The 20,668-nt window shown below is 52.2% G+C and overlaps 1 protein-coding gene across 4 annotated transcripts in view; it reads right to left on the bottom strand.

Moving 5' to 3' along the window:
- Window positions 1-3,469: 3,469 nt before the first annotated feature.
- VWF (von Willebrand factor) overlaps window positions 3,470-20,668 on the bottom strand; it is a 116,505-nt gene continuing 99,306 nt past the window's right edge. For all 4 annotated transcript variants that reach the window (XM_037514506.2, XM_054696496.1, XM_054696497.1 and 1 more), the window contains 10 exons: window positions 20,245-20,394; window positions 16,447-16,557; window positions 14,262-14,442; window positions 13,748-13,788; window positions 13,138-13,254; window positions 8,904-9,002; window positions 7,067-7,195; window positions 6,551-6,590; window positions 4,222-4,319; window positions 3,470-3,768 (listed from right to left, as the gene is read on the bottom strand). In XM_037514506.2, coding sequence (XP_037370403.1) covers window positions 3,580-3,768; window positions 4,222-4,319; window positions 6,551-6,590; window positions 7,067-7,195; window positions 8,904-9,002; window positions 13,138-13,254; window positions 13,748-13,788; window positions 14,262-14,442; window positions 16,447-16,557; window positions 20,245-20,394 — 1,155 coding nt within the window. In that variant the 3' untranslated portion in view covers window positions 3,470-3,579. The remainder of the gene's footprint in view (window positions 3,769-4,221; window positions 4,320-6,550; window positions 6,591-7,066; window positions 7,196-8,903; window positions 9,003-13,137; window positions 13,255-13,747; window positions 13,789-14,261; window positions 14,443-16,446; window positions 16,558-20,244; window positions 20,395-20,668) is intronic.

The raw sequence follows: 20,668 nt of genomic DNA, 5'->3' as shown, positions 1-20,668 counted from the left end.
GAGGTTTCGATCCTGGGGAGACATGAGAACTGGACGGAGGAGGTAGATTGTAGAAGGAAGGTCCATCCCAGAGAACAGGGCTGCTGGGTTCTTGGAATGGTTTCAGTATCTGGCAGTGGGCAGAGGGATGGAAAACAAGACCTACTGTAGGTGGGGGTTGTAGATTATGAACGCCACAGTTTCAGGATGCTCTGAAGCTAAACATTAACACCCAGGGCCCAAAAAGTGAAAAGGATTTAAGTTAAGGTCAAGTATGCTATTTATGACCACTGACCTTTCAGTGTGAAGCGTTTTATCTCCCCACTGATAAGGCAGGCTGATGGTGGTTGCTCCCCACTTCATTGATGGGGAAGCTGAGACTGAAGGGGAGTTCATAACACAGAGTGAGTCAAGGGCAGAGCAGAAGTAAAAGGATTCTGTCCCTGTCCAGAGCTTTATTCTGTTTGCTGGGAGTGATCATGGCTGATGTGTATGCAGGGCTTGCTTTTTGTCAGGCACACTTTCAAAATGCTGCTAACATTTTGCTGTTCGGATTCCGTCTCCCCTAAACATTCCATCTCCCCTAAACAATGCCCTTCTCCCCACTCCCTTCCCAGGACCCTCCTCCATGTCTTCTCGATGCTGAGAATTGGAAAATGTTCCACCTTGCATCTGTTATCCAGTCTCCTTCTTTCTTCTCTCTCTCCAGCACTTTCTTATATAAATAAGAATAAGAACCCCTGTGTTCTCTCTCTCTTTAAGACTTCCCTTCTCTTCGCAGGAGTGAGCAAAACAGAAAGTAGAGATCAGAGGCAGCCTCTGCCCTTGGAATACCAGCAGCGTGGGGTGAGGGGAGCTGCTGAGATGGCCCAGTGCCCCACCTGTTTCTCTTTCTGCATCTTTTTTTAAGATTTATTTATTTATGCATACAGAGCTGGGGTACAGGCCAGAGATGCAGGGGCGGGGGTGAGAGGATCCACCAGAAACAGAGTGGGGAACAGAACAGGCAGATTGACCAAAGTACACTGCTGAGGGCAGCAGCGGGCGAGACAGGAGAGGATTGCTGTGCCATGTGGGTAGCTCCCTGGCCCACAGGGGATCGAACTCATGCTGCAGAGGCTGCAGATTGCTTCACAGTGCAGTGTTTAACCCCTTCCGCCACTAGGGAGGCCCGTATTTCTGCACCTTTATCCTGCCATTGTTTTTAATCAAGTCATGCAGTTTTTCTGATTTAGCTTTTGTCCTGATGGTGAGTTGTCAAGTCAGTAAATATAAGGTCAGGTGAGGGAGTGACAGGTCATTGGAAAATCGACACCTTCTGATGATGATGATGCCTCCTTGTTGAGTTTCTCTGGGGCTGATGCCTCCAATAACAGCTCATCTCCAGGTAGAGTGTCAGGTGGTCAGAGAGAGACCGGTCACTCACTGTCCCCGATCTGGTTTCCTACAGACTCAAGCTACTCAATGTTAGAGGCAGGGTGATGGATGGAGAGATGACTACCTTTGAATTATTGAGCAGTTATATAAAACTTCTGTCCATCTTTCCTTCTCTCTACCCTCCTAACTCCCGACCAAGCCTACTCAACACAGTCTATGCCATTTGCATGTAATGTATCTTCCCTTGAGATTAATCGTAACAGAAGCAGTTGAGACCTAGAAAGGGAGCAGCCACTGGTTCCAATGACAGCACAGACTGAATCTGGATGCCATGGGGAAGAGGTGGCACTGGTGTGGTGGTACTTGCCTAGGTGTCAAAGCAAGTGGGTTCTCAGCCTGGTCCTGTGGCCCAGCGACTGTGTGACCTTTGGCAAGTCACTAGAGTCTCTGAGCAAACCCTCTGTCAAGGGCAGGGGAGGGGCAGTGGACTAGGTGATGTCTAAATACTTTCTGGCTCCATCATCATCATCTAAATACTTTCTGGCTCCATCATCATCTGGCTCCACTCATTCATTCAATGAGTTGCATATCTCCTGTGTTAAAAGGACCTGGAGTGAAAATCAATTCCCCATCAAACTCTGATCACATGTCTGGTTGCCACCTTCATTCTTGTGGGTGTTCTCTCTCCAAGTAGAGACTCCTCATTTTGCCATGTGAATTTCTATCATAAATTGTAAGAAAGGACTATCTCTCCTTGAGTGTGACAGCACCAGTTAGTGATATGGAGACTGGGTGGGGTTTGGAGTTATCTATTTCTGTTTCCCTTATTCTAAAAGATGCCTGAAGAATGGACAGCCTTGGCAGTCAACATGAAGCCCAAAAGAAACTCGGCCCTCGCCCCACAGACCAATGGCAACCCCAATGCAATTAGAGATGCTTAGTTCACTCCCTTTTGAGGTTGATGTCCCCATTTTCATTCATGTTGCTTTTCACATGATTATAGAGCAATTAACGGTTACCCCACAGACTTCTGGGCCTATTTTATCTTCACAGCCCCATGAGTGAGACTGACATTCCTGGTTTCCAGATGAGGACACTAAGTCTGGGAATCACCAATGGGTTTATTGGAGGCTGCACAAAAAAGTTAGGGCCCTTTGTGGAACCCAGGTCTGCACCCCAAATAATATTCATCCCCATGGCTGAGCAGGTAAACCAAAGCGGGTGGGACATGCAGGAAAACATGCAGTGACTCTGTCTTGTGTCGACGCCATTTCACACCCGCAACCAGTAACTGCCGTACCCCCAGGGGGTGGCCAATGTCACCTGCTGTTTCTTTCCCGTGGTAACCTGTACTCATGACCCACACACAGCCCGATCTTAGTAGAGCACAGATGCCCGGACATGGCCACTCAGACATCAGCATCATCAATCATATAAGATCGGTCAGGGACAGCAGGCCCTTGGCTGGGAGGATGGTGTGGATCCAGCCTCCACCCAAAGCGCTGTCCTCGGCTCTGGCACTGAGGACCCCTGGATGTAAGTGGCCCTTAAGAAAGCATGATTAATGGACATGCCTGCTTCATTCTTGGCACTCGCATTACCCTCTCAGTAGGGGTGTTTTCCTTCCTGCAACCACAAATGCCACCTACCTGTACCTCTCAGTCCCTGTTTTCCAATCCCCTCTGACCTCAGCACCTCTCTCTCCCAGTGGGGCAGCTGCAGGTACACAGGAAGCTGAGCTAAGGGCTCAGGGAAATCCTATCAGGCTTTCTCCAGTGTTGACCTCTCGGGCCCGAACGCCAATCTCTCTGCTCTGCTCAGAAGCCCCTGGACCCAGAGACTGGAGAACCCCGTGTTCCTGAGCAAATCCCTTTGACTTCAAACACCAAACTGAGTTTCTGAGGAGGCCTGCCCCACTGCCCCTCCCCTCCCCTCCCCTTGGAGGAAAGACACCCTTCTCTCCCCGAGGCCGGCAGCTCTGCACACAGAAACACTGGGGCTGGAACGATTTCAGAGACAGACTGTGCTTCCCCTCACAACCACCTCAGGCATCAGACCCAGTCCACAGTTGTCCTCTCAGGCTGGAAAACAGAACAAGTAGCCTTTTTGCAAGATGAGAGATTGGCCTTTATTGTGGGCCCAGGGCGGCAGGATCAGGGCTGCAGAGGATGAGTACCACTTGGGTAGGGCGGGGCAGGAGGCCCATGCCCAGTCCATGGGGCCTCACTTGCTGCACTTCCTGGGGGAGCACCTGCACTGCATGGCGTTGAGGATCTCATGGTGGACGATGGAGCCGTTGGTGCAGCGCAGGGGCACTTGCATGGGCACGGTGCGCGTGGGCGAGCAGCAGGAACACTGGTCCTGCACGTCCTCTGTGTCGATGGAGTACACGGCTTTGCTGGCACATTTACCCTGCATGGAGCAGAGGGCCGGTCATCTCCATGATGGAGAGTCTCTCTGGCGGGGTGGGGAGGATTTGGGGGCAGGCTGCACCCTCTCCCCCACCTCCTCTAAGCAGAGAAACCCAGGAGCTGGCCAAGTTGGAAAGGTAGGCCTCGGGAAGTCTGAAAGGTCCTCCATCCTTATGGTCTCCCACCCTAACCCTCTCTCATTGCAATTTCCATGATTGATCTTTAAAAACACAGCCTCAGTAACTTGTGGGGTCTTTTCTCGGTTTTGTCCTTCTGGGATCAAAAGTTCTCAGTCACTTCAATAAAACATTTCTAGTAAATAAAATGCTCTGAGTGCTTTGCACGTCTCCTCCCTGTGAATTTTCCAGATTCTTCTACATCTAACTGGAGAGGTGTATCCAAATAAGGAGACTTACTCCTCCCCCCCAGGTCCCACTGAGTTCGGGACTCTTACCTGGCAATAGTGAATGTCCACTTCCTCCTCGGACTGACAGCTGCCCACTTTGACGTACTGCACCCTGGCAACAACGTCCTTGCACTCAGGAGCCTCACCTACAGGGCAGGTGAGAGAAAGATCTGAGATTGGCTGGGGAGCTCCAGAACATTCTGCAGTCTGGTTCCCTCACAGGGCTGGAAGAAGGTCAATTTCACAGTAACCAAATCACCACAGCCAGCCACAGGGAGGAGAATTAAGTTATCCTGGCCCACCTCCGCCCCTCTCAGCTCTTCATATTCAGAGATATAGTTATCACTAGGTTTAACTCATTTAATGGTACAATTTTAATTGCAGGCCGAGCCTAAATTTAATAAGCTTTGGTGATATCGATGGAGGAGACTTGTTCTTAATACAATTGTAGACCTTGTAAATCATGACTGGAGCAATCCTCTGAAGCTCGTAACCATATCTAGAAGCCAATGGACATGAAGTAGTCAATAAACACAGTTAATATCTGTCCATAGGTATGTGAGCGGGAAGACAGATGCCAGGGTCACGTAAGGGCAGTCACTGCCTCTGTGGGAACGAGAAGATTCCCTAGGAGCCCTCCTGGAGTACTCTCTTTGGGGTAAGGTCACCAAGTCACTGGCATGGGTTTCCTTACAGCGGCTCAGGGCATTCAGATTTGCATCTCTCCTTGAGCCACCAAGACTCCTACAGCTTAATGCAGCTCACCCTTCCCCACTGAAATGCCAGGACTTTCCCATTCTTGGGTGGCTCCAAACTAAATCAACCCTAACTACATATTAACCCGCCGCTCAACTTCCAGATGATTTCAATTTTAAATGAGAGCCTGTCAGCTGCATTTGGAGGATGAATAAGGACAATATATTTAGGGCAACATACTGTATTTTGCTGTAGATGTAACTCCCTGAGTCTGGCTGGTTTTCCTTATGAAGGGTCTCAGTCTCCTGGACACCTTGACCAACAAAAGGCCCTTGCAGATGGCAATCTCTTAACTAAATTCCATATGCTGTGTGAGCAAAGAGAATTGATCTTCTCTGATGGTTCCCTGGCTTCACATTCTTAAACTATCAAGACAGGAATCACAGAAAGATGCTTCCAGAGTGTGTCTCCTCAACCTGCGACTTCATCACAGAGATTACAGGGGTGAGTAAGCCATCAGTGATTGAACGCTGAAAGTGTCCACGTTTTTTACTCCTTTCATTTTTGCTTAGAAGAACTGGGGTGTGGGCCAAAGGTGTGGGGGGTGAGAGGACTCACCAGAAACAGATTGGGGAGCAGAAGAGGTGAATTGACTGAAATAAACTTCTAAGGGAAGCAACAGGTGAGAGGCTTCACCAGAGACAGATTGGAGAGCAGAAGAGGTGGACTGACTGAAATAAATTTCTAAGGGGAGCAGCAGGCGAGATAGGAGAGGTCTGCTGCGCCATGTAGGTTAGCTCCCTGGTGGGGATCAAACTCAAGCCATAGCGGTGATAGTGCTAAGACTTAACCCCTAGACCCCCAGGGAGGTCCTCACTCCTCCTTTCTACCCCACAATGAACATGGCCTGAGAAGCCAAAGCCAAAAAATAAAATCTAAAATCAAAAAATATTAGTCCAGGCCAGTGAACCCATATCCAGATAATGCAGCATTGATATTGGGGTTCTGCACGTTACAGGTGCTCATGACACAGGAATGTGTGGTGCGATACCTTTGGACGTGCAGACTTGCTGAGCCCCATCTTCTACGCTGCTGCTGTGAGCTATTAGGGACCTACCTACCCATGTGACATGAGTTCAAGGTCAAGGGAAGCCAGGGTTGTGGGGGAGGAGGGGAGCAGCTAATCAACATAGACCAGCTTTGGGGAGTCTTGAGAGGACTCTGTTCTCTTCAGCACCCCAGCACAAAGTGGGGGCTAAGGTGAGCCAACTACTCTTCTCTTTCTCTCTGAGAGCTGAGCGACTCTCAGTGAAGATGTTCATCGGGTCTCTGTCAAGATCAAGGATCAAGGGTGCCTGTCTTCACGGAGCTCTGCTTGGAAGAAAAGATATACCTTTATGATAAGACCACAAGCAGCCAAGACTCAGTGAATGGAAAGACAAATAGAGGCTTGAGGCAGTAAAGAGTTTGGAAGAAAGTGTGGAAATTGGTTCACAGGCCTTTGAAAAGGGATTTGAGCAGAAGGAAGTGTGATGTCATTCCGGGAAAAGGGCAGTTCCCAGTGAGCATTGTGACAGGTCAGTGACAGAGAAATCTCTCTCTAAAATGAAGCTTTCTCCAAAACCAGCCCCTGAACGTGGTCTGATGGGTTTCAAGGAATGAGCTCTTGGTGATAACTTACATGTGTCACAGCAAGTGCCTGGAATTTTCATGATTTTCCCCTAAGAAAACAGCAAAGTCCCAGATTAGGCACAAATAGCATATAGTGGCCAGTTTGCTGGTCCCTCCAGGCCAGTTCCCAGTTCTGGGGTTACAACCTGTCCCCCGACGCAAGCTGTGCTTCCCCATCACAAACGGGAGCTGACTGACCACCCAACCTGGCCAGGCAGAAACAATTTTGATTATTCTGAACTCTCTTCCAACTGAGCCATCAGGATTATTGGGAAGACTGGAAACCAGTCTGATCTCGCCCCTTCTCATTCAAGGGTTCCAGATTAGGTCTCCCCCAAGGGAAAGAGTTTCTTTAAGCATTGCATAGTACTTCATCAGGCTTGGATTTCCACTGCTCCAATAACTCTTAAACTAGATCTGGAAACCAGGAAACACAAGCTGGATGACAGGCCATCCAGGGGGACTCTGTTCCCAGACTCAACGGTGGAGACAGTGAGGGAGCGGGGTCTGAGCGCTGACTACTCACGCCCTCAGCCAGACATTTGTGCTCATCAAAGGGCGGGCAGCCCGTGACCCTCTTCTCCCAGATGTACTCTCCTCTCTCGTTGACCTTGCACAAGTGGCTGTCACAGCCATCCTGGAGAGTCTCCCCAGCCTAGAAGGAAAGGGAGAAGTGAGTGGGGCACATGTGAAAATGGTCTGCATTACCAAGTCACTTCAAACCATGGCCCTGACTCTGCCGAGTTGTTCAAACAAGTTGGAGGACTATAGAACAGGAAAGAAACTTCAGGGCCTCCCTGGTGGCCAGGGGGTTAAGTCTCAGCACTATCACCACTGCAGCATGAATTCCATCCCCAGCCAGGGAGCTACCCACATGGTGCAGCAGACCTCTCCTGACTCGCCCACTGCTCCCCTCAGCAGTGTATTTCAGTAGATCTACCTATTCTGCTCCCAGCCCCCACCCCGTCTCTGGTGAATCTTCTTACCCCCCCCCACCTCTGACCTACACCCCAGTTCTTCTATGCATAAATAAATAAAATAAATCTTTTTCAAAAGTTAATAAAAAAGTAGGGCTGCATAAATATAGAAAGTTCCCCAAAACCCTCTGATCACTCAGCAGTTTAAAGAATTAAAACACAGGAAGGACAAACTGGCTGATCACTCATTAACTAGAAACCCAAGATACAGCTGCTGAGAGCCATCAGCTGGTTCTGGGCTTCCATAGACCAGAGTCTGTTCACCCAGATGATCTATTAAATCTTATATACAATCAAGGCAGGGAAAACTTTAAAGATCAACTAACACCAAATCATGGGCCCCCCCACACACAAAACACTTGTCAAGAAGAGACAAAATTGGGCCTCCCTGGTGGCGCAAGGGGTTAAGCACCACGCTATGAAGCAATCCACAGCCTCTGCAGTACGAGTTTGATCCCTGGCTGGCCGGGGAGCAGCCCACATGGAGCAGCAGACCTCTCTTGTCTCGCCCGCTGCTCCCCTCAGCAGTGTATGTCAGTCAGTCTGCCTGTTCTGTTCCCCACTCTGTCTCTGGTGACTCATCTCACCGTTCCCCCACCCCACCCCGGCCTGTACCCCAGCTTTTGTATGCATAAATAAATCTTTTTAAAAAAAAAAGAGAGAAGAGACAAAATCACTACACCAAGGAGAATTCTGTACAAAAACACTGATATAAAGGGATCTAGGTGCTCCTACATTCAGTGCAGCCCTCGTTATGACAACCAAGCTATGGAAACAACCTAAGTGCCCAGGACAGATGGGTGGATTAGGAAGATGTGGGATACAGACACAGGGGAATAAACAAGAAATCTTGCCATTTGTGACAACATGGATGGAACTGGAGGAGGTTCTGCTAAGTGAAATAAGTCAGAAGAAGAAAGTTACTGGATGATTTCACTCATGTGTGGAATACAAAGAAACGAAGCAAAGGAGCAAACAAAAACAAACCCTACAAGTCTGACAGCAGAACTGAGGCTACCTGAAGGGAGGGCGGTGTGGGGAGCAAAGCAGGAAGGGACCCGATGGACTGTGGTGGAAGATTGTTGGGACCTTGGTGGCGGGTGGCATGATAACATACATTTGTAGAGGTGTGACCCTACACCCTGAAGACACGGACGGCATTGTAAGCCCGCGTCACACAGGGGTTAGCCCACTAAGAATCCAATCAGCATAATTAAAAACAGAGAAAGTTCTGTACCTTCTATAAGTCACCCATCTTTTCTTTCCAAAATCAAAAAGATGTTCATATTGACTCAAACTTGGTCTCTCCCTCTCAAAGAAAATAACCCAAAATAGGAAATCAAGCAGTGGTAGGAAAGGAGACTCCTGAAATGTACTTGCTCCTACCTTTAGAGTGACGATCTGTCCTCCCCGGAGCTGAATGGTGCAAGCTGTAGGTAGACACCTGCTGCAGCATTCACCTGCAATGATCTCTTCCTTGTAACCCTGTATCCAGGAGGAAAGGCAGGCCTAGTTAACCTCTCCAGAATATCCCGAGCAGTAGACTTGTTTTGCCAGCTCTAGTTTCTTCTATTCAGCAGCTCACCTGGAGTTCAGAAAGTCCACCTCCAACTCCAACTAACTTTTGTCTGTGGATTCCCCAGCCCCCCTTGTTTTCAGGGATATTGTCTCGATGCACAGAGTTCCTGCTGGTCAAGCTAAAAATGTAGAGTCAGTCAGGAGCCTCTCACCAGGACAAAAATTTTGGTATGAGGAACATACTGGGAAACCAGAATCTGCTGAAAGCAGCAGGCAGATGTCAGGGCCAGATTAGCATAACCAGCGAGACTACCTTGACAGAAGGTTAAGTGAGAACAGGAACTAGAGATAGTTTTGATCAGTGGGAACAACGAGGGTGCCCCAGGGCAACAGTCCCTATTCACTCCCCCCTAGCTTGTGCCAGACAATTATGCATCCCCAATACACATCCTCACAATGTCCATTCCTCCCATTCTTGCCCACCTACCCTGAACCTGATCCCCAATAAATGTGAGGCTGCCCTTGGAATGAGGCTGCACACCGTGAGCTGTGAGCCCCTCTAGGTCTCTCTCCCTACTTGGGCTTCGAGTTGTCTTTCCTCCCTCCCCTGCTGCTCCCAAAGGTGCCTCCCCCGAGGCGACATTTGTCAGCCCTGGGTCCCCAGATTGCACTCTGTACATTTCACTCAAGTTCTACAGTCACATGCATTACAGGAGCCCTCCTGAGCTCCCAGCTATGCATTCCGCTGCTTCCTTGACAATTATTTATCTTATTATCATTTCAAAACTGATCTCCAAAATGGAACTTGTAAAGAAAAAAATCAGTTATATGAGAAACAAACGACGTAGCCATTCTTTTTCTCACTTGGCCACATGAGATTGCACCTTTTTTAGTGCCCGGGGTCCCTCTCAGTTGACTCTCCAGCAGATGGGCTGGAGCCCCCGCAGGCGACTCACCCACTCACACACAGTTCCCTTGTTCCTCAGGCGTGGACCCCGCTCCTAAGCAGCAGGCAAGCTTAGCAGTCAGTGAGCTTGTTCAGAAATGAATTTAAGCTATTGGCTCCTTATAAATCAAGCTTCAAACTAGCTGTGTCCTCAGGGAGGAGGCAGTAGAAAAAGCAATGAGGAGAGAGCTCAGCGCTGGGCCCCCAGCACCCCTGGACATGCCCCCAGGTGAGGCCAGCACGCTGCCCTGTGACTGTTAAACTGTGCTTTCAAAGATTCATGAAAGATGCACGATCCCTGGAAGGTGTGGGAGTGAGGAAAATGGAAGAGGAAGAGAGAGAATAAACAGCATGAGTGACTGAGTAGTTAGCATCAGGAGGCTGGAGTACAATAGGGCTGAAATCAGTCAGGATTTCTAGGGGAACTTGGTTTGGGCAATCTTTAGAGAGTGTTAGCAGAGACTGGGAAATACTCTCTGCTCCCAGGAGATGAAAATGGACCAAATCTTTATAAAAGAAATGAGGAGCAGGGGACAGCTGAAGGGGTGCGGGGGTGGGGGTGTTTACAAAGGGAAACAAAAGGTCTATGGAGGTAAAATCCACACCCCCAGAGAAGCAGAGGGCACAGTTAAGCCAAGGACAGGGGAAAATGGAGGGTGTCGTGGGAGGAGAAAGATTGGGAAGAAGAGGAAGCGGGTGGGAGAGGCAGTGATTTTAGAGGCGGGGGAGTTGGGGAAATGAGACAGAACAGCCAGAACCCAATTAGAGGATAAATTAAAAAAGACCCTCCCGCACATCCCCTCACTATGCAGGGTGACAGCAGGTGACGGCAGGGTCTGATCCCTGCTGGATCCCAGCTCTGCTGACAGCGCCTGTGTCCCAGAAGCTGCCATACGAAGAGAAGGCAGTGCTGAAGGGGACTTGCTGGAATGTTCACTCCGGAGCAGCCACTTCCTCAGCCTGCCAGGCCAAGTTCCCGGTCAAGTTCCCAGCCAGCTGCCAAGTTCACTCGCTTGGGTCTGAGTAGCCGGTTTGTCCTGACCGCTCTGTCCAGTCACGTCCCTGGAACTCGGCCCCTTTCCATTAATTGGATCAGGTACTCAAGGCCCTTGTCCGAGCTCCCTGCTGCCCTTTCCTAACTTTGCTTCCAGTGGCCAAATCTATTCCCCAGAAAGTCTTCAGCACACTGCTCAGGCTCAGATCACAACCATGACCCCTCCAGGGTGCCTCCAGGGTGTTCCGTGTTGGGTGATGCTCTTCCTTGGAAGGCCACCTGCATCTCTCCCATGCATCTGCATAAACACCTTCTGCTGTCTCCTTTTATATACAAGCATTGTCTGCCAGCAGGGCATGAAGGACGTAAAGCCAGTGACGCCGGCACTTCAGTCTGATGGAGGCAGCGCAGCAGACCCAGCTAGACTTAATTACTGGCATCCACCACCCTCTCACCTGTGGGCAGCCTCCCTGAGACCCTGCATGGCAGAGGGGCCTGACCAGAGAGAGGAGGGGACCGTGCCACCATCTGACCACCAGAGGGCGTGTCAGGGAGTTAGTGGCTGCAGCCTCCACTCCTGCAGGTGGGGTAGGTGTGACTGTCCTATTACACCTCCTTACTGCCTTGATCCTACATGGTTCAGTGGGCATCCAGAGTAAAAGGGATGCCACCTAGCTCCAAAGAGCATTTATATACTCTGTATTCAAGCCCAGATGTATTCTACAGGGGTTGCTATACATGCACAAACCCACATACCAGTATACTCCAAACCCTAAAGCATCAACTGGGATTTAAAATAAAAAAGCAGGGGCCTCCCTGGTGGCACAGGGGTTAAAGTCTCAGCACTATCAAGTTATTGCCAGCCACTACGGCATGAGTTCGATCCTTAGCCAAGGAGCTAACCCACATGGCGCAGCAGACCTCTCCTGTCTCACCTGCTGCTCCCCTCAGCAGTGTATTTCAGTGGATCTGCCTGTTCTGCTCCCCGCTATGTCTCTGAATTCTCTCAACCCTCCCCCATACCTCTGACCTACACCCCAGTTCTTATATGCATAAATAAATAAAAATAAATCTTTAAAAAATAAAATAAAATAAAAAAGCAAAAATCAATACTTAGTGGGCTTCTGTCTGAGATGGAATGTTCTCTTCGAACTGTTCTATCACCATGTCTGTGTCTCCTGTAGACCACTCACTCCACATTTATTTTAGTGCCCCTGGGATACTGTGCAAGCACCACAGAGAACAGAGACCTAGAACTCTTATTCCTGGTCCTGGAGAGCACAGAAAGCACCTGCATGGCTCCCTGCTCCATCACTGCTCCCTGTTCCTGTACCCTCAATGTCACCTCTCCCTCTGGTTGGCTGTCCCTCTCTGTTTATGTAGGGTATCTTGGACTCTGCCTGCTCCCTCAAAAGCAAGAGGGGGAGCCCCGCCTTCGTATCATCTGGAAAAGCTGGTAGATCCTGTGCACCTAGCTGCCACGAAACTCATGCAAACAACTATATTATCAACACGAGCAGGCACCCCAGCTGCAAAGGGCCTCTTGAGAAGGCAGCCAGGCCACCATCCTGAGCTGTGGGCCCAGCAACTTGAGAAGGAAAGAGAGTCGATATGAGAATGGTAAAATGTCACTTTTCAACTATTAAACCAGAAAGGATTCCACTTTCAGAATCCGTTCTCAGGAAGTACTCAGAGCAAACACAGTCACTGACCTGGCACTAACAGGATGAAATATTTGAAACCGCCTGAATGTCCAATCATAAAATGATCTGCCAGGGGGCATCATTCCCGGGAATAGCGTATTGTCACTATCTGCTAATATGTGTTAACTAATTAATTTTTAATGTTTTTCAAAGAATGGCAGTGATGCTTCTTAAAATATTGTATAAAAAAGGGTCCGGAACTGTAAAGATAATATCATAAGCCTTTCCAATATGTGCTTATTTTTAAAATACAGGAAGAAAGTATTTGACATTTACAAAAGCGAATTATAACTATTTCTGAGAAATGTGATTTGGCGGGGTGATTTTCAGTGTCTTCTTTACCACGGTCAGATATTGTCCATAATCAGAAAGACATTAGTTTATAGACCCCAGTGAGATCGCATTGCTTGGGTCCCACGGTAGCCAGTCCATCCCAGGCACCCCACTGGCCTCTCTTACCGAGGGGCAGGCCTTGCAGGTGGTCTTTCTGCACTCCAGCTTGAATCCAGAGACCGGCCCGACCTCCACGGTGCAGCGGCAGTTTGTGCAGACGTCAATCATCAGGCTCTTTCCGGGCTGGAAACAGAAGAACCAGGGTCAGGCCTCCCATGCCCTCCCTGATCCCCGCTCTTGCAGCCCCACAAGCTGCCTACCTTACGAGGGGGACCAGCCACACCTGGCTGTCAGGAGCCATCACCCCAACCTTCTCCAGTCCCCAGGGGCCCTCCCACCTCTAGAGGCAATATGAGGGCTCTCACACCAGAGATGGAGCCGGGCTGTGAAGAGGGGGACAGATTGAAATGTGCCCCGTGACTTCAGAGCACTTGTCTGCAATTCAAAAGAAATGGCCACAGCCTGGGTGGAGCCAAACAGCAGGGCCCAGGCCCTAGAGGGGTTAGGATGACCATGCCAGCCGGGGCTCAGGATGCCCAGGAAGCCCTGGCGCCACCCAAAAGTGTGATGAAGGTGATTTCCATTTAGTGGAAGCATTCCCCTTTAGAGCTGCCTGCACTTCCCATGGCACCCCCATCTCTGTCCCCCCATCCTGGAGAAGAAGGCAGCAGCTCACCTCAATGATGGTGCCATTGAGCATGCAGGCCTGCACGGGCTCTGGGAGAGAGAAGAGCAGCGGCGAATGTGCAGAACACGGTGGTCCCTTCGGGGTCCTCACCTCCCCACCCTTCCCAGGGCCTGAGGGCCCTATTGTCCTGCCCCGGGCCTGCCTGCTTCCTATGCCCCAGCCCTCTGTGAGAAATCCCTGTGCTTGTCGAGGGGATCCTGGTTTAAGTGATTCAGACCCCAGGGGTGAGTCAGAGTATATTTGGGCTTAGGGAAGAAATTCCACTCTGGACACCATCAGTGCCCTGAGAAGGCCACACAGGGAATTCAAAGAGGGTGTGGAGGGAGCTGCTTGTGGGTGGTGCTGCGGTGCTGGGTGGCAGGCCAGAGGGGGTCACCAGCCAGAGGGGTCACCAGCCCCTGAACACAATGATGACTCCAGAAGTGGTTCTGCTCCTCTGTCTTATTTGCTTCCTCAAAGGCCTTAGGAACAGGTGGGGAGAGGACCCCCAGGGGTGTCTTACCGCAGCCACAGGAGGGGCAGCACTGTGAGGTCTTACAGCTCAGCTGGAAGCCCGGGGGGCAGGGGGCGACGTCCAGCTGGGGGCAGGAGACGTTCCTCTGCTGCACGAAGACCTCCTCCCTCACTTGCACACACTCGTTGATGAGGCAGGGGTTGTTCGGGGAGGCCCACTGAGAGCCGACCTGTAGTCGGGGCAGGGCGGTGAGCGAGGCTGGGCCAAGGACCCAGTGGGGCGTGCAGTTCCCTGGAGGGGAGCCCCACTCCCAGGATAAGGCCCACGGAAGGAGCAAGTGGGGCTCATTGCAGGTGCTTCGGGGAGTCTGGGTGAAGGTGCCCCCGAGCCAGGTCCTGGCTGGGAGCCGCATGCTTTCCTCCAGCACAGTCTTCAGCCACCTGAGCGGCACTTAGGGGAGCCTGGGGTCCTCCCTTCCCCCTCAGCACAGGGGTGAGCTGACACAGACACCCCGGGGCACCCTGGCCAAGAGGGGCAGTGGGACTGGCACAGGAGACATGGACGGGAAATAACCCATTTCCTAACCGATTGCTGCTCCCCCTCGAATGGGGGGGGCCAATCCAAGACAGGAGGTGCTGGCCTCTGACCCCTACAACTCTGCCATCTGCCTGTGAGGCCTCCAGAGTATGCGTGGGTGGCCAGGCTCCAAGGTCAAGAGCACTGAGAGTGAGTGGACATGGTTCAGAAGGCGCTGTGGGGGTTACGCCTGGGGGGTGAGAGTGGGCACTGTCGAGTCAGCCAGCTTCTAGGTGCACAGAGCTGCACTCTGCAGCTGCCTCAGGCCCTCACCCACTTCTCTCAGCAACTGCCCCCTTCTTTTCTCTCCAGATGAGGAACAGAAAATGCCAAGCACTTGCAGCCACTCTCTTCCAGCCCATTTCTGACTCACCCTGATCAAAATCTCCCTGCAGGCCTGACCCAGCCTCCAGGCCCCTCTCCCATTGTGATTTACCTGGCCAAGGGGTACATCAGGAGGATGCCCCACCCACACCCGCTGGCCCTGACAGGTTCCTAGCAGTGGCTGCAGAGCCCCTGCTAACCCCCAAGTCTTGTGGATGATGCAAACTTGAACTGGGAGAGAGGCATGCAGGGCCCCTGATATTTTATAAACACTGATGTGGGTCAGGGTTGTGTAAGCCCTAGAAGGATACAGGGGCACATTGAGCCTCCAAAGGACCAGCTGCCAGCCTCCATAATGGAGCAGTTCCCATCTGAGCTGGACCCGGCCCGGGGAGGAGGGACACACCTGCCTCCATCCAGATGGACAGGGAAGCAGGGAGGGAAACCCATAGATAACTCAGATTTGAAGGGGGAGGCAGACACCCCTGTGGAGAGACCCACAGAGTCACCCCATGATCAGTGAGAAGAGGGCAGGACCAGGGCCTGGGTAGCAGATGGGGCAGGTCCAGGCGAGAGAGCTAACCTTTCGCTTTCCTTTCTACACAGGGCACATTCTGGTCTTTCTGGAAGGTCACAGGAGAGGAGGATTTGAATCAGAGTGACAGGACTGTCACTTTCCTAGCCTGGTACCAGAACTCCCCAGGAAAATCCCCTGTGCTTCAGAAAACAGCTTAGTCAGCAGACAACTCCAGAGCCTGGGGCCATGGAGGCTTCAGCTGAACTGCCATAAAAGGCGGGGCCTGGCTGGGCTGGGAGCCAGGCTGGGAGACAAGAGTGGGGAGAAGGGGGTCTAGCCACATGGCCAGACGCCACAGCCAGGGTGGAGGGAATAGCCGGATGATATGTTTCTCCACTGACAGGCAGTGATAAGGCCTGAGGCCTCACCTCAGTGCTGGTAGCCTGGGAGCTTCAGAGGGGTGGCGGGCACACGGCCGTGGAAGAGGGCGAGCCACCCCCGCCTCACCTCTCAGAGAAGCAGGACTCAGGGTCACAGGCCTCCCCAGCAGAAGACAGGCTTCTCAGAAGGGAACTGGGTTTCCCCTCAAATCCACAAAAAGGGGAGTCTAAGGTAATCTTGCCATTCCCAACGGGCAAGGCAATCCCAGCTGACTCTAGATACACAGACAGCCAGGTGAACCCCCCCCCAGGGTCGAGCAAAGGGGCCGGAAGAGCATCAACTATCGATAAAGCCAAGATCCATACCAGACGTCAGGGTGGACTCCCAGGAGGGTGAGGTCCCTGCCCCCCAACCCGCCCTGGGGCCCAAACCTACACTCTTCCAGGAAGACTGCGAGTCCCCCCGAGGTGAGCCGGTCACCACCTCACAGGCAGACGGCAAGCACCTTCCACAGCACTCGCCGTCGCGGAGAACGTACGTGAAGCCCTGAAAAAGGCCAAGGACAGAGGTAAGAGCAGGCCAGCCTGGGGGTCACGGTGTCTTGTCCCCTCCACAGGTGCGCTGGGCCCAGGGCTCAGCAGAGAGAGGAGTGCACTGGACGGAACTTCTCCATCTGTCAGCACCCAGCCTCAGGATCACCCTGGAAAGTGGGGGAGCAGCACCCCCCAGGCCATGAGCTGCCGCTTACAGCAGCTGAAGACACGTGACCCCGCCTGAAAGCTGCCCCTCTGAGCTTGCGGACGGCACCCCAAGCTCACTCAGCAGCAGCTGGCCAACCTGGCCTTGCCACAGCCAAATGCAAGCACCTCGCTGACTGGGGGAGAACATTCAGGATGCCTGGGATCTCCTCCGACAGGACTAACCTCCTAGACAAGAAGGGATCTGGGTCTTGAGACTCTGACTGGCATGCAGAGCTGGGATTCCCAGGTGGTTACATGATATTTCCCCAGAGAGATGAGAGAGTAAGAGAGAGAGCTGCCCCCCAAAAGCCTGCCAGGGAGATGAGAATCAAAGAAGTCTGCTAGTCCATCTGCCTGTTGGGGGTCCTCCCCTCTGGCCAAAGCACTGGCATCTTGGACGGAAGCTTTCTATGGAACACCCCAAAGCAAAGTACAAGAACAGGTCAAAGAGAGATGCGTGGGGCTATTCCAAGAGCAAAGGGGAACCCCCAGGACATGGTGCATCTTGGAGCTTTGTCCTTCAGAGAAAAGGAAGGACTGCACCCACCTGGGTGGGTGTGGCTGCCAGGCCGTGCAGGCCAAGCACCCTCCCAGCTGGGCCAGCCAGAGACATTCCTTACACCCGCCCTCCGTCAGCTGGCGCCTCTCCAGGGGAGCACGAGCACTCTGGAAACTTGGCCCAAGTTCACACCATCCTCTCGGGACCTACTTACATCCCCACCCACGTCACAGCGATGCCCACGGAGCTGTCCCCAATCTTCTATCAGCTGAGACCTTAGTCATTTACGGGGTATTGATGACGTCCTAGGTGCATTGGAGGAGCCAACAAATTAGGATGATACAGGCTATACACCTGGCACTTCAAGGCAAGATATACAAAGTGCCATGAAAGAAGGTCTCGGAGGGCGGCAAGAGACAGCCACAAATCCCCGTAGGGGTCTGGAATCTCTCGCGTGCCTCCAAGAGTGGTGAGTGACTTGGGGGGGGACCCTCGTGTCTTCTGTGACCCCCACCCCAGGCAAACACACTGTCCACATCAGAGGTGACTCCCAGGCTGCTGCCTTGTTCCTGAAAGCCCACCAACTTCTTGTGCTCGGGTGACCCCAGCCGAGCCCGAGATTCTTCTCTACCCCAGCATCTCCAAGTTCCCCTGCACAACCAGAGCTCAGCCAATATTTTCATCTGATTTTCCCACACTGCTGCAAATACACATCTCAGACCACTCTCCTTACCCCCCTCTCTAGCCTGTTCTCATTGGTTTCCCACTGAAGAACGAAACCAGGTAGGTTGAACACCCACCCAAGCTAAAGACAAACGCCACTGAAAAATAAATTCTCAATTGGTTTAGCATTCTGACCCTTGCAGCACCTTCACCATCATGTGGGGGGAGCTGGGCCCTGTGTCTCCCCAGATCAGGCAGGCTCTGGCCATGCCAGGGCTGCCTGACAGCGCAGCCGAGCCAGGTGTCAGGACAGGCCATGGTGACCAGCCTCAGAGGAGCTGACAAATGGGAAGAACAGTCCTCTTCTAGAGGAGCATCACCAGGACTGAACAAAATGCAACCCATTACATTCCTCCTCACTTCCTTCACCTCATTTTTCTGATGTGCAGAGCATGGAGCAAGGGAGGTGTTGGGACAAGGGTGTGTCTGCAGACTGTGGCCTCACAACGCAAGAATCAGAGGGTGAGGGCGATAATGTTGTTGGCTTTGGGTTTTGTCACAACCTTAACAATACACAGACACAAACAGGAGTCAGGTGGCAGTGGACACTACCCCCTTTGGAGAATGAAGCCTGATGTCGTCTCAAATGACTGAAGTGCCCACCTCCACTCAACACCCAGCACAGACCAGAGCCCAGATCCTGTCTCCCCTCAGCTTGAACTAAACTGAGAGGCCTCGTCCTCCCTCCCCAGAAGGATGACATAGTGTCCCACTACAGTACCCTAGAGCCATCACATGGTCCAGAGTTCTGGACACACGACCGCCTCCTCATTCCCTGGCCCCTGGCCCTCTCCTTGTTGAGATCGCCCCCAGCATGACAGCCCTTAGTGGGTGAGCTTCTCCCACATGACCTGCACTCTCCCCAACAGCTGCAGGACCAGAGTGGGGACCCCACAGAGGACTCACACCATGGACCAGGCTGAGCCCATCCATTTTCTTCTTGAGAACTTCATCTATGGAACACAAAGATCAAGTACGTCAGCCTGGACAGGAATGAGTCCTGGATCTCAAAACCTGGGTTGAGTTGAAACCAGGTTCGAGAAAGCCATGTGCAAATAAAGTTGATGAGAAGCAAAACTTCCTCCCAGCAGCAAGCTTGCAGGGAGGCGCTGGGGCCAATGAGCCAGGAGAAGCAGATACCAGGGACACATGGTGAGGCGTGAGTATGGAGCACTGGACCTCACTTCTGAGAGTTTCCTCATCTTTTCCATAAATCCTGCTTATTTTGGCTAGCTTGAGTGGATTCTGCTCTTTGCCATCAACACCTCTACTGAAACACGTCGATGGACCCCAGTTTTATAAAGATGACCTCTAAGCGGCACTCTCTATTGACAGTTGTTTCCACTGTCACCATGGCCTGTGGGAGGAGAGAGAGACCAACGGGTTTCCAAAACTCAGTGCTCCCAACGGCACCCCTGGATACCACAGCATCATCCTCTCCCAAGGGTGCTAGCAAGTTGGCTTCTCCTCGGTGCCAGCACTGCAGGGAGAGCAGGGGCAGCACTGAATGGACACCCCCACTTCTGAGCTCCCTCTCAGGTCCCCCTCCGCCATCCAGCCATACTCCCCAAAACAACACCGAGAACACTCTCTTCAATGCCATTAACATCTCCGAAAGCCTCCACAAGTGCGTGTGCTCGCCTGTCCTGGCCACTCTTGCTTTGCCATCATCATCTCCTGATGATAATGCGGTTATAACAACGAGAGGTTTCAACCAGCCACAGAATCGGAGACCATCATTCTCCCTGCAGACAGCTGTTTCCTCTCCTAGGGTCTGATCAGCCTGAAATGCACCAGAAGAGAGTGTCCCAACACAGAGGGGCCTCAAGTAGGAAGAATTAACTCAATGCAGGGTGGGGGGGAGCAATGACCATATTTTCTGTGCCTCAAATTGTAAACGTGGTCTGAAAAATGCCTCATCGATGCAGCAACACTGTAGCCCATGGACACCCGGGCCAACTCAGACTGTTCTAGAGACAGGATAAGGGGACATCTGAAGAGGGAAGACAGTTAAATATCAAGTCTGTTTTTCAAGGCGTTGAATCCACAGCTCTTGCTCAAACCAGCTCCACAGCCCCCTGGACTCGAGACCATATGGCAGACTTGACCATCGACCCACAGGAAGACACAGCAGACCTTTCTTCGTGCTTCTTCCTGGCACCCAGGCCCCTTCCCCACCTTGCCTCTCACTTCTGGCCTTGAGCCAGAAGTTCCTGAAGGGACATTCGAGGACTCCCCCCCTCCCCTGCTCCCTGCACCCTGCGCCCTTACCTCCCGGCAGCCATCTTCACAGGGCTTCTGGGAGCACTGGGCCACCCGCAGGCCCATCACGGCATCCTCCAGGTCCGTGCAGGTGCACACCTCGCAGCCCTCCTCCCAGAACTGGCCCACGGGGTAGACGGTGCCTCGGTGGACGCACACCTGTAATGCAAGTTGTCCATGAGTGGACTCACCCCGTTCCCTAACCATCTCTGTGTGCTGAAAGCTGCTTCGGGAACGAGGACACAGCAATGCATGAAACCAGCGTGGCGACTCTGCCTGTGGGGGGATGCTTCGAAAGCAGACTTGCCCTCTTCCCTTCCCTGTCTGTGGTCCCCCTGGGCACAGTCCCTGGGGACTTCGTCAAGGCCACAGGTTTTGGTATGACTGGCTCCCTCGATGTGGTCACCGCTGCCTTAGTTGCATTAAGTCCTCC

The sequence above is a fragment of the Talpa occidentalis genome, unplaced genomic scaffold, assembly GCF_014898055.3.
Source record: "Talpa occidentalis isolate TD23 unplaced genomic scaffold, MPIMG_talOcc4v2.1 talOcc4.16, whole genome shotgun sequence".
Taxonomy (NCBI): domain Eukaryota; kingdom Metazoa; phylum Chordata; class Mammalia; order Eulipotyphla; family Talpidae; genus Talpa; species Talpa occidentalis.
Note: the sequence above shows the minus strand (reverse complement) of the source record. Positions and strands in the feature narration are given on the sequence as shown.